We start from the raw sequence: 16,909 nt of genomic DNA, 5'->3' as shown, positions 1-16,909 counted from the left end.
CATTTCTGTGCCAAACACTTGCAGGGGAATGGAAAAAAGGAGTAATTTCTAAATCGGCAAGGGGAATCGGCCAGACAGAATGCAACTGTCCATGTTGCAGTTTGGCCGTTGTTCACACATATATATGATTCTTTGGCCTGACTTCAAAGCTGAGCCCACAAATTCAGTGCAAATTCTAGTTGCTCAGCCTATCTGAAAATCTGGACATTACTGAATGCAAATGGCCAGGACTTGGTTTATAATGAAGCATTGTCAAGACACCGACAATGGGCTCAGGATTGAGGGGACAGGCGCATACGAAGAACTATCACTACCACCGCCACCATATTCTACATCAAGGAGATCCTGGAAGGTCATTGTTAACCAGGACTCTAATTTCTTAACAAGTAAGACCACAGTGTGAGGCTTTCATGGTCTGAAAACTTGGGGGAAGGAGATTAAATAAACCCTTTTGAAAGCTAGGAGCTTGAACAAGGCAAGATGAGAAATGTACAGGTTTCCTCAGTTTCCTGCAAATAATGAACACTGTGATACGTTGTAATGTGACTGTCACATGTTATAATGTGACTGTGATGTGTTGTAATCTGACCGTCGTAGCCTTCAGTGGGGAACACTGCAAAAATTCAGCCTAGGGGTATCCAGTTCCAGAGTGGCTGGGGAGATTCCCAGTCCTGCGTCTTCTCCTCCGTTCTACAGCACTCCAGATTGCCTGGAGGAGCATGTCTTTGTTATTGAGGATGTTGTATTTGCTCAGATTCACGAGTTTGTCAAAATTTTCAGAGGAGTAGATTAGCCTAATGAGGTAATAGGGTGAGCAGTTGTTCTCCAGATTTACTTTGCCTTCTTCCATCTCTGAGAGATCGCGCTTTACTCCTGCAGAGAAAGACAAAAGCCGCCACCTCAGTGAGCTGAAGCCGGAGCACAAAACACATGCTGTTGGAGGGGACTGATCTACTTGGCAGAATGTGCTGTTAAAAATATCCTCCAGGAAAGACTGCACCCCCCACAGCTTGAAAGAGCCATTCCTGGTCAGCTTTCCCAGCCGATCCTCCTTCCCCCCCACCCCCGCTAAAGCTCAGCCCTAGAAACTCCTCAGCAGGGCTGCCAGGAATCGTTACCTTCCCCCTTGTCCTGTCTCTGCAGACAGTCATTCCTGGGCAGCGTGCCCCTGGGTCCACATCCTTTCCCAAAGCCTAAAAGTCTGACTCTCAGACAAGCCACACTCCTGGAACACCTTTCAAAATCCAGGATCAGACCTCAGTTAGCAGTGATGAGAGCGTATCTGCCAGCTAGAGCAAGTGGACAACCTAGTACATGCAAGGAGGCCTCATGATGCTAACCATGCAGGATCGCCTGTTGCAGAATGTGGAGGTGCAGAGGGAACAAAGCACCCCACATCAGCCTCAGCCTTGGGTTAACCCAATCTCTTGGAGTTGCCAACATCCATCCTCCCTGTTAGGTCTATCTCTTTGCTCAAAAGGACACCCTAATTACCTCCACGAGGGACTTCAGCAGCCTCCTATTTATGTTTCTACAAAATGTTTAGAGTTACATTTTTTTCTGTTTTTTACCTATCTCCTTGCAGTCTGAACCAAATATGCCCAAACCACAAATGTATTGTGAGATGACTGTCAGCAGGGCTACAAAGAGGCTTCCAAGATATTCCTTATGATGTCTACCAGAACTGCATGAAAATGACACAGGAATTTTGCTTGAGACATAGCACGATTTATTCTAGCCTAGTGTTTTCTGGGTAGTGTGATCTCAGGGTGCTGGGCACAGGCTGTCACTAGAAGTGGCTGTATTAAAAACATCCAAGTTTTGCTTCATTGAGCCTCCCAATATTCAGAGAGCCATATTATCTGTGCTATCCACATCCAGAAACAGCTGCATCTGCCTCAAGCACACAAAAGCACAGTCTATAGTTGCATTGTAAATGGGCACTTCACAAGCTGATTGTCTTTTCCAGAATTTAAATCGTTAAAAGCAAGAAAAATAAGTACCCACATTCCACAAGGTGTCTCTCAGCCATCTAGAAATGAAAAGCTCTACTGTTAAACTTGAAATCCACACAAGCAGGTTGCCAAGGTCCCTCCTCCCCCAACCACCCACAGCAGTTGCTGGCTGTCAGCTTGACTGATGAATCACCAGCTGCTCAGAGACACACAGGTGAGCCTCACAGCTCATGAATTTGGGCCTGGAGCGCTGAGAAGCTGCAGCAGCTGTTTTGCTCTGCATAATCTCATCCATCTTTCATTCAAAGTGGTGCTCACCTGTTTTACCTGCTAGCCACTGCTCAATGGCGTATCTCACAGCGCACCGCCATCTGGACCATCTCCAGCCTCCACCTCACAAGCCCCGTTCCCTCTACTGGGTATCTCCTCTGTTCATCTATAGAGTTTCTGAACGTGATTTTATGGTGTATCTCTTACCACACATATTTTCTGAGCATTGGTGAACACGATAGCAGAAAAGGAGCTTTACTTAACCTGTTTTGCTGCTGATCATAATGTTCCGCAAATGTTCCCTCAGAGACACCCATTTTGCTGTGGTCCCAGTATCACAATGTAATTTTGGGTAAAGCTGGAAGGAGGGTGAATGCTCTGTCTGCCGAATTGAGCAGTATTGAGGGAGAGCAGAAGTTCCCCATGGCCTGATAACTCAAAAGGAGGCGTGTGAGATACTTCAGGGTTCACTGCTATAAAAGCTTGAACACAGAGGGAGGTCTCAGGTTAAGGAATTCGGACAGCAGAGGCACCAACAAGATACTGCCTGTCTGACTTTTGCAGAGTATCCCACAAGCTGTCGGAAAAACCTAGTCTATACTCAGTCTCTCTTGTTCTAACATGGCCTTTGCTGCTTCATGCCTGCATTCAAGGACAACATCTGAGGGCAAACCTCACTGCCCAGGGCCTGCTGGCTTCACGCAGAACCAACCCAACTGCGTATGTCCCCATAGCAAAGCCATGTCTGCTGATGAATTCCCTGAAGAAAGGGAGGAAGGATACAAGCTGTGTTACCTGGGAAATGTAAGGGTCTTACTGTTTCTTAATCACGTGCACAGGGCTGCCAAACTAATGTGCAAAGCTCTTTAGCAAGCACAGGACAAGGCTCTTCTCTATGAGCTCATACAGACTTTCCCTTGTGTACACCACAGACTAACGGAGTTTTTCTGGCAGCTCTTCCTATTCACTGACTTTTGGTAAAGGAAGTAACCTCCTTCTCCCACAATGCTTGTACCAACACCATATAATGGCTAGGCCAAGGTAGGATGATCGGTATCCTTTATGCTTCTTGACCTCAGGCCTACTAAACTCCGCCTCCTACTATTTATTTTTCTGAACATGTTTACAACAGAATTACTTGACCTAGCTGTTAGCAGCCATGTGCCCTGTGCTCATTCCTTCTGCTCTTACTCTTGGGCCACAAACATAATTCTTATTATTGCTGGTAATTATCTCTATCTAGATGGTGGTTGGCATAAAGGCATGAGAGTATGGGAGAGGAAACCAGTGCCCAGCCTGCTTGCTTACTGCTAGGTCTTAAATTGATAGGAGAAAGGTGAGGGAAGAAGCAGTTGGCAGATGTTCTCAGTCTCTTCTAGATCAAGGAGGAATTCTGGCCTTACCTCTTCCCAAACATTATACTGCTGCAAGTGCTGCCTTCTCCAGTGTGCCTTGCAGTGTGAGTTGTGGTTTAAAACCTTGTTCTGTCCTGTGTCTTACTCAACATCACCAAGCCTGCTGTGGTTTGCTAATCTGTCTCTCGAGCATTGGGTGGAGGCTAATCAGTGGAGACATAGACCTGCCTGCCTCAGCTACCTCTGTCGCGTCACAGTTTACCGGATGAGAGATACAGTTTCACTCTGTATATGAGGAACATAGTCCCAGTTTTGGTGAGAAGGCTAACAGGACTATGTTCACAGCAGAAGAGCTGACACTTCTTTCTTCTCTGCCATGGTGGAAAATCATGCGCTTTGAGCTGAATGCAGTAACCTAAACCTGGCCTGACAGATCAGTGGGCGTGCCCATTCATAGCCCAGTGGAAGAGGCAAATATATGTGTATGAGCATGATGGGTAGGAGACAGGATGGTCTCCCTCACACAAAGGCTGTGCCCTCACTTTTAATTATTGCTACAAAGGACAAATAAGATCCGTGCTGTGGAAAGACAAATGGCCCGAACTCAACTAGAAAGTATAGTTTTGTTGATAGAACTTACCAGGCTCCTTGAATTCCTTAAAGGTGTCATTCACCAGGGGGAAATGGATTACTATGGGTGCTCTGGGGTCCTCTGCATCCGAAAACACATAACATTCCTTTGGGTTCTCCTCGTCTTCTTTACTTAGCTCCACTTTGGGAAATGGGATTTTTTGTATCTTGCAATATTTGTATGTCATCTCTAATTGCTGTGGACACAGAATGTCATTGCCTTAAAGCTGACACTAAGACAAGAATCAAGTTTATTGAGGTATCATAGAAATACTATGGCACCTTAATTCAGGCTCTAGAATCGCTCTGCAATGAATGTGTAGTCCAAAGTAGCCACAATATAACCCTACTTCCTGCCACCACTCACCACAAGTCAGAAGATGCTTCTTATCACCCTATAATGTCTTCTACAGATAAAGCAAATGACCAAAAAACAGACTTAGAATTTGTCATGAGGACAGACCAGGAGAGATAAAGGTCATGTCTCCAGCAACCAGTTCTTATTGCAATTCCCTGAGGATCCTAGGAAGCGTACACTGCAGCCCACTACAGAGAAAAGAGCCTAACAGTTTCTATAGTTTTGGTCTTGAAGGAAGTTTCTTTCCTCCTCCAAGATATGGCGAATGCTCTTGGGTATACGATCAAAACTTAAGACAGTCACTTATGTAAAAGTTTTAATAACAGAAGACGACTTTTACCAGGGCTGCAAGGAGCAGAGCATGTTAATCTTCTCACCTTGAATACATTCCCCAAACCATAATCAAGTGAGATAATGACATCTACATCTCTCTCTGGCTTGAAAAGTGCTGCACCACTGGTGTTGATGAAATAGCCAACATCTATCAGGCAAAGATACTTCTGCAGCGGTGTCAGATTGTTAGGGTAACAGTCCAGAGCAGTGTCTGAAAAACATTTTGAAAACAGTTAGTGGTACATTGGTAGGAAAGGAGGAGTCAGCAATTCTGTCTGTGCTACATGTTAAGGGCAGCCCCTCGGTTGCCCTCAAGACCAGGCTCACCTCCCTCCATACTGCAAGACCACAAACGTGGCCTCAGGAGCACGCCCTCCAAATTGCAGGTCGGAGCACATGTGGCCTGTTACCACCGGCACACTCACAAAGGCAGGCCATGAGGCAGCCAGGCAGAAGACAGGGGAGACACAGACTCCACTGGCCCCATAGCTGCTCTGGGGAGTGATTTTTCACAGAATACAGACTTTAGCCAATTTTTTTTTCCCCTAAGAACTGGGAAAAATGCAAACAACAAAAACAATTTCACAGTGTAGCAACAAATCCAACAAATGCAGTATGTCACTGCACTTCTGCATTGCTCTTTTTCGCTTTTGCATTCTCAAGATTAGACTCCTGGTCTAATCTCCCAGGGTGAAAAATCTGACTTCAGCCTGTTTTCAGTGATCTCTGATATAAATTATCTTAGCCATGCTGCAAAAAAAATACAACATCATGTACACAACATCCCCTACCAACAGCTTAAAATATTGCTTGAATTAATCAAACCTCAAATTAATGCCAAAAGGGAATTATACCAACTGGTCAACTTTAAATTGAGATTTAAAGCCAGTTTCTGACAGCTAGACTATTATTTCTCTGCTAGCAACCCCACCAGCCTGCTCTGTAGACAGCAAGTCCACTATTGTTCCCCTGGTACCATATCAAGTCCCATGGAATAAGAAACATTTTGCCATGGTTTTAAATATCAAAATAGTGGTTTAAGAGTGTTCCTCAAGTTCACAAAATGAGGCAGCAAAGCCCAGAGCAGACCTCTTGAGCCTTAAATCATTTGTGCTTAGGTACTTTAAGAAACTCTTGATCACAGAAATACTGCAGGTAAATTCCAGCATTTCACTGCTTTCAATCTCTTTGCCTCCTTGGCCTCATTCTGTAGTGTTGATTTAAACCATGCAGAATCATTCTAGCTTGTTCCATAGCCTGGAATGTTTGACAGCAGCTTGAAGTAATAACTCACATTTTTTCCATCCCCTCACTGTCAGGTCTTACAAAATTATTTGCTTATTTTAGCATTCATGGCTGCTGGGAATTCACAGATTCTGCTGTAATGAGAGACATTTGCTTGCAGTCCCTCACAGAAGAAACAGAGCGTACTTTTTAGTTTTATTTGGCCTGGTGAGTATTTTAAGTTGAAATTCCATTGCCTCCATTTTCTTACCACAGAGATGGATCTGTGCAGCATTTATTCATGGACGGATATGTGAATTAGAAGAAGGCATTTCCTTGGGAGAATCTCTTCTTCCATCCCACACCCAAAAAAGGACTTTAAAGAAGTTCTGCCTCAGGAATTCCCTTGAAAGCATGAATCCTGCTGTTAATGCATTACACTAATTCTAGGCTATGAGTTCTCAGACTTCTCACCATGGATATTAGGCTTTTCACATGGCTTTTAAAGTCTTGCTTTAACCTAAGCTGCAGGGAAGTCTTGAAAACACAGCTGTATTCTGGAGACACCACCTATCACGAGACTATAATTTCTGCTCACAGAGCTGGCATCTCCTCTTGCTCCCAGAGGTGGATCCATACCTGGTTTTAGCTTGGTCTCATGCAGGCAGCCAAAAGAGTATACAAAATCTGCTAATTTTTCACACTCCAGACTTTCAGTTTCCCTTTTCCCTCTCTAGACTTCATGCTTTCCACTTATTTTACTATCTGCAGAATATCTGCCCTGAAGTAGTCTTTAATGTCCCTATGCTCTCTTCCTCCAAATCCTCCTTGAAATTCACTTCTGCCTGTTTGCCTTCACAAAATTGCTAGTCAGGAAATGTAAGGAAAATGACTTTTTTTTAACATGTACTGACTGATAATTTAATCCTTCATCCACCTTCTTAAGATACTTGCTTGCTCCTTTTCTCACCCACCCTTCTTATGCTACTTGTTTTCTCCTCTCATACTTGTTTTCTTAGAGCAGACTCTTTTAGGACACAGACTTTTTGCTTACTGAACATCTTGAAAGTACTTAGCACACTGTGGGCTCTGCCTTAATCCACGAAAAAGCTCCATCATCTCTTGCCATTGTCAGCAAACCATGTAGCGATGGCAGCCAGGGACAAAAAGCGTTGTAACTTGCATGAAACAGGGGAGAGAAAACACAAGTTGCCAAAGAGAAGGACTCAGAAGAAGTAGAGAACACGTGTTTTCTTGCTGAAGTCAGATTAACATTAATAATATGAGGTCCTCCCACACTGCTGCCTGCTCATGGAGTAAATGAGATTACATTTCCTGGGATTACAGGAAGGTTTGTGATGCACAAAACCTCAGCTCCATCAGTTTGCTATCATTTCATAGACTGTTTCATAGATTTTGAGGTAAAACTATTATGACTGTTTACTTTGCCTGCCTGCAGAGCATAGGCCATAGAAAATTGCTGGTCGATTTATTCATCAAGCCTACGCATTGTGTTTGTTTAATATATACAGTCTAAATCTATGTGGTTTTCACTTTCTATTGTTGGATCTTGGTATTTCTGTTTCTGAACGGTTAAAGAGAGGCCTCTGGATGAATAAATCATCAGGCAGAAATACCACACATACGTCAACCACATGCTCGCAGTCAGTCCTTTCCTTCATCTATCCACATAATAACCTGCTATTTTATGCTTCCAGCGTTCCTTTTGTTTCTTGACCTCAAAAGATTCTACCCTTTCTGAATCTTTCAACTATTGTACCTATGCAGAGTGACAAACTTTCTGCAGAAGAGCATAGTTTAACACAAATTACAGATATCTTCAGGAGGTGAAAGAGTGGCTCATGGACTAGTGCATTTTAACCTGTTACCCTAAAAAAACAGACACCATGAACATAGTTCCATCTCTGCAGATTTCCAAACCCTGAGAAAATATCTCTAAATGTGAGATTTCCAAAGTCTAAAAAAAAATAATCTGAGATGTTACCTGCACACTGCAGCTAACTCTTTGTTGCAGTTACCTTTCCATTCAATAAATTTTTTCTGATGGATATAATCCTTATGAAATTCTAAGCCTCTCAGGAAGTTATGAGATTTTCCCAGTAGTGGACGCTTGGTCATAATGTCCTGAAACATTTCATACAACTTCCCTGACAAACAAGACGGATGCTCGATCATAGTGACATCATCCTCAGGAGAATGTTTTTCTGAAATAGAGAAGGAACTGTGAGAAAAAACATCAGCAATCCATTCTGCCAGGCACCTTTAGTGGCTAGCTGCCCTTGCTGTCTTCCTGTAGGTCTCTCCTCTCCCTGTTTCTTGCAGTCTGCTTGAAAACATATGCATACAACCAACCCCATTTAAATAAAGAGACAGTTGGTTTTATTTACTCTTTCAAATGGCACACTGGCTTTGTACTTTTGTCTACAAGTGAAAGCCACCCTTCTCATTTGCAGCCATGGAAGAAGTCATTTAACAGACCATAAGCAAATTTTAAATGAAAAGCATTTGTAAGTAGCATGAAGTGCACCTCTTGGTTAAAAATAAAATAAAATAAAATAAAATAAAATAAAATAAAATAAAATAAAATAAAATAAAATAAAATAAAATAAAATAAAATAAAATAAAATAAAATAAAATAAAATACACCACATCACTTAGTGATCATTCTGATGCAGTTGAAAATCATGCTGGAAGATCCACAGTGAGGCAACACAACATGCAGCAATTTAGGGAGAACATGTGAGAGATTATTCACAAACAGTAGCAATAGTGCATCTTTCTTAATCCTGTCCTGAATAGGAAGCATTGTCTGGTCAAAAAGAAATACTGATTTTGAAAATCTTACCTATATCTACCATGTCTTGGGCCCATCGTTCCCAGAATTCATTTGAATTTGAGGACCAGTACAAGCCATCCAATAAATTCCTAGTAAAGATGTTTGTCCAAAGACCTGCAAGTCAAACCACATGGGAAAAACACTGCACCATCAAACAATAACCACTATTACAACTATCCCTGCTACATATTATTGGCCCACGTGAACTGACCCTTTCATGACACAGCTTAAGCAGCAGGAATTCAAACATAATGGTGTCAGGATTTCAGTGCTCTTTCTCAGGAGTACCCACAGACCATTCACTGTATAATACAGAGTAACAAAATAAGAAGTATCAGTCACCCAAATGATGTTTTAGAGTGAAAGAAAGCAGGCTTTGAAAGTATGGTGAAGCCATATAAGCATCAGGCCCTTCTTTAAACTGATTTATTCTTTAAATTGATCTGACTCATTTTTTCCTTTCAGGCATGTTTTGTTTCTGCAGAGTTCAACTGGTCCAGGATCAAAAGAGAATTGGCTCCATATGCGAGTCTACTTTTGGAAAAGAACTATCCTTTGTCAGTAAACCCCATGCCAGGTACTCACATGAGGAACAGATTCAATCTCTAGCAGACTTCACAGTGAGAGAAATATGATTTTTGCCTCCACAGGACCCTTGTTTTTGGTATCAAAAGCTAAAACTGTCAGGATTTAAAATCTGCCTGGGGCAGATAGATTCCTCTAACACTTTTTCCCCTTTTCTTTCCTGTTCACCTTTAGAGGCATAACAGCCAGTCAAAGCAGTTGTTGGAGGTTAAAATGGCTTCCTTCATCCTATGGGCAGGGAAGATTAGTGACACCATTCTCAACCCACAAAGATCAGATGGTTCTCACCTTTGTGGGTTGTTCTAGATGAGTTATATTTTATTTTCAGCTCCCTCCAATTCTACCCCAGCAATGTGTTGCCTAGAAATACAGTTGATGAAGTTGAAGAGTTGATGACTGGTCAGGGAAGAAAGGCTTATTATTTCCTTAACTTGCCTTCTCCACCTTCTTGTTTAGTTCAGAAAATGGGAAGGGGAACCATGCTGCAATTTTTCCAAATCTGCCCAGGTTAAAAGGGAGGACGGGAGAAAAGAAGCTTTACAAAGAGCAGAAGTGTACAGAAGGGGTAAAAAGGCCATTGAATCAAGACCTAGAGTAGACCTGCTGGCAAGGAGTGTTGTACACAAACCAGTGGCTAGGGAGTACCATGCTTTCTACCATGTTATGATTAACGATATTGCACTGCTAAGTCACCTTCCAGATAGCAGATCCGAGATTCTGGCAGCTTCTTCACTCGCCTTCCCATGAAGAACTCACTGTCAAAATATTCTGAACGAATGGAGGCTCCATATTTTGGTATGGCCACCTCGTAAGGAGAGAACTCCGTCCACTCTACAAAAGAATTGACACATAGCACGTTTACTGTAATAAAAATAAGAAAACAAAACCTTCCCCTAAGGAAAAAGTTATCCACAAACTCAATGGATCTTGCTTGTCTCAGCAGCTCTGTACTATCAGTAGCTTTGTATTGCAAACTGCACTGTCCAGTTCCATACAAACTAAGAGATGATTTGCATACAAAAGGAACCAGGTTTTCACCTCAGAAAGAGTCTAACAGTAGCTTCCAAAGCTTAGATTTATATTTCTATATAAACATTCTGGGATCCCACTTGCCTCTCTAAATCAAGAACATCATATGTACAACATGTGAGTGTGATCCAACCTGCAAGGAATGATTGGCATGAAACCTCTACTAACCCAAACCTGTCAGTCTACATGATATAACAAAGCAGCCTAAAGACACATCAGCTCCAAACTAGAAGTATCACAGTGTGGTCGTGACCTTGCAGTTCCCTGACTCAAGCTGTCCTGTACAGGTACTGCAGTAGAACAGTAGCTATCAACCTAATCAAATGTTAAGCGCTGACTGTTTTTTCTTTCTAGTATCTGCCCATTTTAGTACCTTTTGTTGAATGTAGCCTGTGTCCATTTAAAGAGTGTCATATCACACCCATCATAGCTATCATACTCCACTCCATTTTTATACCCTCATCAGTGTAGTATTTAGGGAAGTGACAATGACATCTCACAGCACCTCTACAAACTAAGGAACCATCAAAGCCATTTCATAGATGTGGAAGTGAGGCAGAAGAAGATCACATGATTTGCCCACGCTCACTCACAATGTCTGTGGCAAAACTAGAACTTCAGCCCCGATCTTCAGAAATGCCCTGTTCGTGCCTGACGATGTTATCCAGTAGATCTGCCCTTTCTAATCAATACCCAGCAGTTCACAAAAGAGACAAACATTTTATTAGAAGATGAATACTGAGTCAGGGCAAGCAACAATGTATTCCCCTTTTATGCTCCACACACACGCACCCTCCCTCCAAATTCTCTTTAATCCCTACTCAGAGTCAGAAGAAAGGCTAGGAATACTTACCTCTAAATTTGAAAGTACTGAGCTTTTCCTCTTTCACATTGAGGACTGCATAGAAAGGCAGTGGGTTTTGTCCATGCTCCAATGCCTTGCGCTGGTCTGTGAGTTTGTACTTTCTTGGCTAATCAAAGAAATAAAAAAATCACAGTAAACTTTTGGAAGAGCATAAGGCAAAAGCACTGACACAATCTACCCGAGTATGGATAGACAACAGATGTTTTATAACCCAGAGGAATCTATGAGTCACATTTTTATAAGAGATCTCTTCCTTCATATTCCTGCACTTTCCTACCTAGTTGCCTTTTTGATACCTAGCAACCTTGATTGCCTGCATCCCACAGATCTTCACTAAGTCTGAGACTGATGTTCATATATGGACAAATTACTCTAGCTCTTAAGTGTCCAACTAGAAACAGACTTCGAAAGACTTGACTTTTCAGGAGGGATTGCTCAGTTCTTTCTGAAAGTTTGCCTACTGAAGTTGCTAGCCGTTGGGCACCCTAGTACAGAGGCACATTCAAACCATTAGCTACCCTGGAAAATCCTGGCTACAAGATCCTCTGTCATTGTTTACAAATCACGCTGGAATGCCTCAGTCACTTTGGATTTGTTCCACACATTACATCATGCCCTCAAAGAGTAAAGAAAACGAGTGGATGTTTCCCAAATGTGTGGCAGGACCATGTACATACCTGTTCATGTAAGAACATTTCCTGAACAAGTGACCACAGAGTTGTAAAGGATGATACATGTCCTGCTTTTGCCCTTTCAGTGAGTTCCTTGTGATAATACTTCAGATGGTCTATAGACATAAGGTTGAGCTTGCATTTTGTCACTTGTTCTTTAACTGCCCTAAGTGGCCCCTCCAGAGTCTTCTGTGACCAGTCAGCATGCTCATACAGGTCTGCTAGGGTCCTAAAGAACAGAAAGGTGAGAAAATCATTGATTTATTTGGTTGATTTTGGAAAATCACTATATTTACCCAGCCACTTTCGTCAAAGAAGAGAATCAGCAAGCCTAAACTGAAGTTATGATCAAGCACCAACAGTAAGAGCTTTACCAGGGCATTACATTCACTTATTAACAATGTTAAGACTTCGAAAGGGATGCATCCCTCTCACTGCGTGAAAAGGTAGTGTCGCAATCATTCCAAATACAAATCTCATTTTCTATACGCACCATGTTGAGCCAGAAGCCCCAGTGAGATAGGTAACACAGTCCAACAGATTTAGCTTCTGCAGAGCTAAGAGGTGGCCAAACATAGCTGACATTGCTCTGAGGCCTCCGCCTGTTGCCATAACAGCTATTACTGGGACCTGTTCAAAACATAAGTATTATCTTCAAAAAGTTACTCACTTGCCTACTTCTCACAAATTCCTCAGCAGACTTCATTGGAGGACAATGAAATTAAATCAATATTCAGCTAGTTTTTACCAATACCTTCTTTAAATTAACCTCCAGATACTCAGCGGATTCCCTTAAACCCAAAGCTTGGATGAGTTAGAATATGCAGTGATTTTAACCTTCCTTCCTCCTCTTGTTATTTATAATTGTAATTGCAATGATTAACAGCAGATAATGCTATGATTTTATTATAAATAACAAAAATTGCAAAAAATGTAATTAAGAAGGGATTCAAGGAAGTCCTGAGCAGAGATCAGAAAAAATATATTAAGCAAGCAAAATGATTCTTTGGACAGCATCCATTCAACAAATATAATCTCAGTAAGAAAATAAATGTTCACCTAAAAATTCACCCTGAATCTTGGCAACAAAACATACTTCAGCTGGAGCTTGTTATAAAATGTTCTTTCTTCACTCTAAAGAATTTTTACTTTTTGTGAAAAGTGTTCTGAAAATGGAAGAAAAAAAAAGCTAAGCCTAAAGGAGGGACATTACAATGATTTCATAAATATCTATGTGAGGTGAATTTCAAATACTCCTGTCTCCCCACTTGGTTTGGGTTATCTGGCTAGGCTGGGTCTAACACAACCTCATATCTTGCTGATCTGCCACATCACACTCTTGGAAACTCTGGCTCTGAAGAGTGGTATATTATGTCCTTTGGAATTTGATCCATTGCAAAGAATGGAGGCATGAATAGCTGAGCTGAAATTTTAGATGAGCAAGGGGTATACCACACTGAGAACTTCTGTTCTGCTGCCATTCAAATCAATAGTTTGTCATCAACATGCAAAAACAGTTAGAAATTTTGCGGGGAGCTGTGCTAATCCTAATTCAATAGACCCACACCCCATGCTTGGATTCTAACTCACAGACCTCGTGTCCATGTAGATCTCTTTCCAGATGAAGAACTCTTTTCAGGGCACTGGCAACCACTCTCTTCCTTTTTTGCAAGAATTCTTGTTCTTCTCGGCACAGATCATACCCTAAGCGCACATCTAGTTTTTCTGTGCTGAAACATAAATAAATCCAGAGGCATAGGATTGGTGTTTAAAATGTATATGGATCTATTTTCAGCAATTGCAGTCTATTAAATATCATAAAAAATTATTATTCAATGTTCAGACTTAGAGACAGAAATACAGCTTCTAGTTTCAAAGAAATCAACTGCTTTGCTTCTACATGATCTCTTTATTTTCTGGTGTTTCAGTGTAAGTTTTACTGCCAGCTAAGTATAGCAAACCTAAAAAAAAAGGAAAGGCTTCTTTGTGTCTTTCAGTAGCTTTTTAAGTTGAATTCTTTTTATTTCTGCTTTGTATCATTTCTGAGCAAAGGATGACTTGAACTTAACAAGGTCTTTCATGGAGATTTGTACCACAGATTTATACAGAAACAGTATAATGAAAAAGATATTCAAATAATTTTGGTTTATTTGTTGTCTGTCTCACTATTTTCAGTGTGACATTTTGTCTTCTCTAGCTTGTGCTTATTTCTACTGATATTATCAGAGTCACCAACCTCTTTTCTTAAGAATACCTGTATGATTTAAGTAATGTATCGCCTCCGGATGTTTTGTTTATTTCAAATTTCCTTTTCCCTCTGCCTTCTTCCCGCTTCTGTGTCCCTTTTGAAGAAGCTTCTAATCTCAGTCTTTGATTCTTTGACACAAGGGACACTCAGTGACTAAGCTCTCACTGTTTGAAATTCTCATAATATTTTTTTTGCATCTTGGTGTGACTCTTTTGCCCTAAGGACATTTAACTTTGATCTGTTGTGGTGACTCTTTAGTGGTGACTTAATTATTGTTATATTTTTCTCCTAGTCTTGTGCATTCCTTGTATCTAAACAAAGGATACTCTGTTCTAGAATTCACAGTTCAAAGAGCAATAAAACCTTTAGAGTAAAAAACAGTCCTCTTACCAATCGTTTAGTTGGAGGTACAACTTCAGTGGCACATTCTATAAACAAAGAAATGAGAGCAGGAGTGTGAATGACTGGGAAAAAGAGAAGTTTTGAAATCCAGATTTTGAGTGCCTTCTGGAATGTCCCACCACTACCACCCTGCATGCAGTTTTTTGAAAAACTATAGTGGGAAAGAGAAGGAAAGCAACTAAACACAAATGTATTCTGCAGAGAAGCAAAAGAGGCAGGAGGAGTCTCTCTCTCCAGGAGTGGCTAGATGGGCTGTGAAATAGGATTTCTTCCTCACTGTGAATGTTCTTCCATGATCCATCCCAACCCAGTAGCAGTGTCACATTGCCACCCTCCTATTCTTGAGGATGAAGAACAGCAGTCAGATAAAGACAGTAACAGAAGAGGAAATACAAGTCACCACATCCTTCCAAAAAGCTACTGGAGGTAAAAGAGTCCAGACAGAGGGGTGGGGAATCACTAGTGGCAAAACAGATATTCATTCTCCCTTCTCTTTACAGGAAAGGCTGCTGGGAAATTCTTCTCCTCCTATTTTTGCCTCTCACAGCAGCATTACTACTGCTTTTAAACCAACTTAGAGTTGTATTTCTCCACCAGTTACCATCATGACTGTATAGACAGAAGAATGTGACAGAAATGTTCTCTGAGGGTAAGATTCAACTCATCTAAATTTACCCATCCAAAATTTAGGTATATAGAATGAGTTAGCCGCTCAGGCTTGATAAAGAGCAATGGGGCATCCCAAAGCCTTGCTAGAGGCATTGAATAGTCTCCTTTAACTGTGTAAGGACAGTAGAGGTTGGTCTAAAACTGGCCAGGATGCATTCTCAAATATTGATTTTATTGACAGAAAATTGATATTTCTCTGAGAAAACTAACTTTTTTCACAGAAAATGTATTTGCACAAAATTCTCACTCAGACTTACTAATTGATTTTTTTTCTAAATGTTGTGGTGTTAAATACTGAGGGTTACTCTACTCTTCTTTCCAAAATATCATATAAATGGTGAAGCACTTACATGTCTTACAGGGAGGGTTACTTTCACTTTATGTCCAACAGGGAGAAATTTCAGTGGTACTGTTAGGGTGTCACTTAAATTGCTATTGTCGTCTTCCTTATCAGAAACTTTCTACAGAGAACAAAAAAACATGGGTTTTATTCACAGAATAGAAACAATCCAGTTTTTTACTGTTTTGGTGACACTGGAAATAAGCAAGCAGTATGAACAGTGATATTGTACAGTGCCCATTACCTGCAGCCTGACTTTCAGAACTGGCTCCCAAGCCTTCACACAATGGAAGTAGAAAGTATCTGTGTCCTCTGTAGTTTTCTGTGTTCCCTCATGAGATGCAGGCACCGTCAGCACAAGATTTTTACCCTCTAGTGAAAACATATTTGTTTAGAAAATAATACCACTATTCAGACAAAATAGCTAACAAAGCTGGCAAACTTTTTGCTGGACACATTCTCTGTGGTAACTTCTCCATAAACTGTCACACTGGCAGGTCTCCCACAGCATAGGAACTGGTACTTCTGCCTTTACCCCATAGCTTGGAGTGCTCCCAGAGTCAGCACTCTCATACTTCCACCAGCAAAGTTTACTGTGTCCAAACATGATAGCTTCAAGGAAGTGACACAGAGATCAAAGTTACAACTGGAGGCAGTTCGGAGACTTTCACTGTCACTACGTTTTATTGTCTTCAGAACATTCTTACTTGTCTCTGTATCCTAAATTGCCTCCATCTGGGTCTGAATGACTATGATAGGGTTGATTTGGTCACGTCCTCACTTCACACTGAAACTAGCATACCTTTCAAATATTTCCTGCTTTCATTAATGTCCACTTGCACTTCCAAGCAGCAAACCTCACGAGACTGTAAAATACAAGAGTGGAAAATTGTGAAGATAGCAGATGCCACATCCACAGCAAATAATGAAACATCATGCAGACAACTAAACTGGTCTCAGTGCTGGAATCAATCCAGCTGCACAAGAGTAAGTTCAGAGCTCATTATCCCAGGACAGTAGCCCAGTTACACTGCTTCAGAACTAGCTTGCCATGCAGTAGTGCATTACTAGAGGTTGTTGTACCCATTCAAGTTATCCCAAAATCAGGAAACTCTGTA

General features: G+C 41.3%; 1 protein-coding gene across 1 annotated transcript in view; it reads right to left on the bottom strand.

Annotated features, from left to right (window-relative positions):
* Nucleotides 1-628: 628 nt before the first annotated feature.
* LOC104378462 (cytosolic phospholipase A2 beta) overlaps nucleotides 629-16,909 on the bottom strand; it is a 30,639-nt gene continuing 14,358 nt past the window's right edge. The window contains exons 8-21 of the mRNA XM_086614123.1: nucleotides 16,594-16,657; nucleotides 16,036-16,163; nucleotides 15,802-15,912; nucleotides 14,771-14,808; nucleotides 13,727-13,862; nucleotides 12,626-12,762; nucleotides 12,139-12,361; nucleotides 11,450-11,567; nucleotides 10,261-10,398; nucleotides 8,992-9,096; nucleotides 8,165-8,350; nucleotides 4,946-5,112; nucleotides 4,221-4,407; nucleotides 629-873 (exon numbers count right to left, since the gene is read on the bottom strand). Coding sequence (XP_086470249.1) covers nucleotides 629-873; nucleotides 4,221-4,407; nucleotides 4,946-5,112; nucleotides 8,165-8,350; nucleotides 8,992-9,096; nucleotides 10,261-10,398; nucleotides 11,450-11,567; nucleotides 12,139-12,361; nucleotides 12,626-12,762; nucleotides 13,727-13,862; nucleotides 14,771-14,808; nucleotides 15,802-15,912; nucleotides 16,036-16,163; nucleotides 16,594-16,657 — 1,983 coding nt within the window. The remainder of the gene's footprint in view (nucleotides 874-4,220; nucleotides 4,408-4,945; nucleotides 5,113-8,164; nucleotides 8,351-8,991; nucleotides 9,097-10,260; nucleotides 10,399-11,449; nucleotides 11,568-12,138; nucleotides 12,362-12,625; nucleotides 12,763-13,726; nucleotides 13,863-14,770; nucleotides 14,809-15,801; nucleotides 15,913-16,035; nucleotides 16,164-16,593; nucleotides 16,658-16,909) is intronic.

The sequence above is a fragment of the Tauraco erythrolophus genome, chromosome 6 (assembly GCF_009769465.1).
Source record: "Tauraco erythrolophus isolate bTauEry1 chromosome 6, bTauEry1.pri, whole genome shotgun sequence".
Taxonomy (NCBI): domain Eukaryota; kingdom Metazoa; phylum Chordata; class Aves; order Musophagiformes; family Musophagidae; genus Tauraco; species Tauraco erythrolophus.
This window is presented reverse-complemented; position numbering and strand designations above follow the sequence as displayed.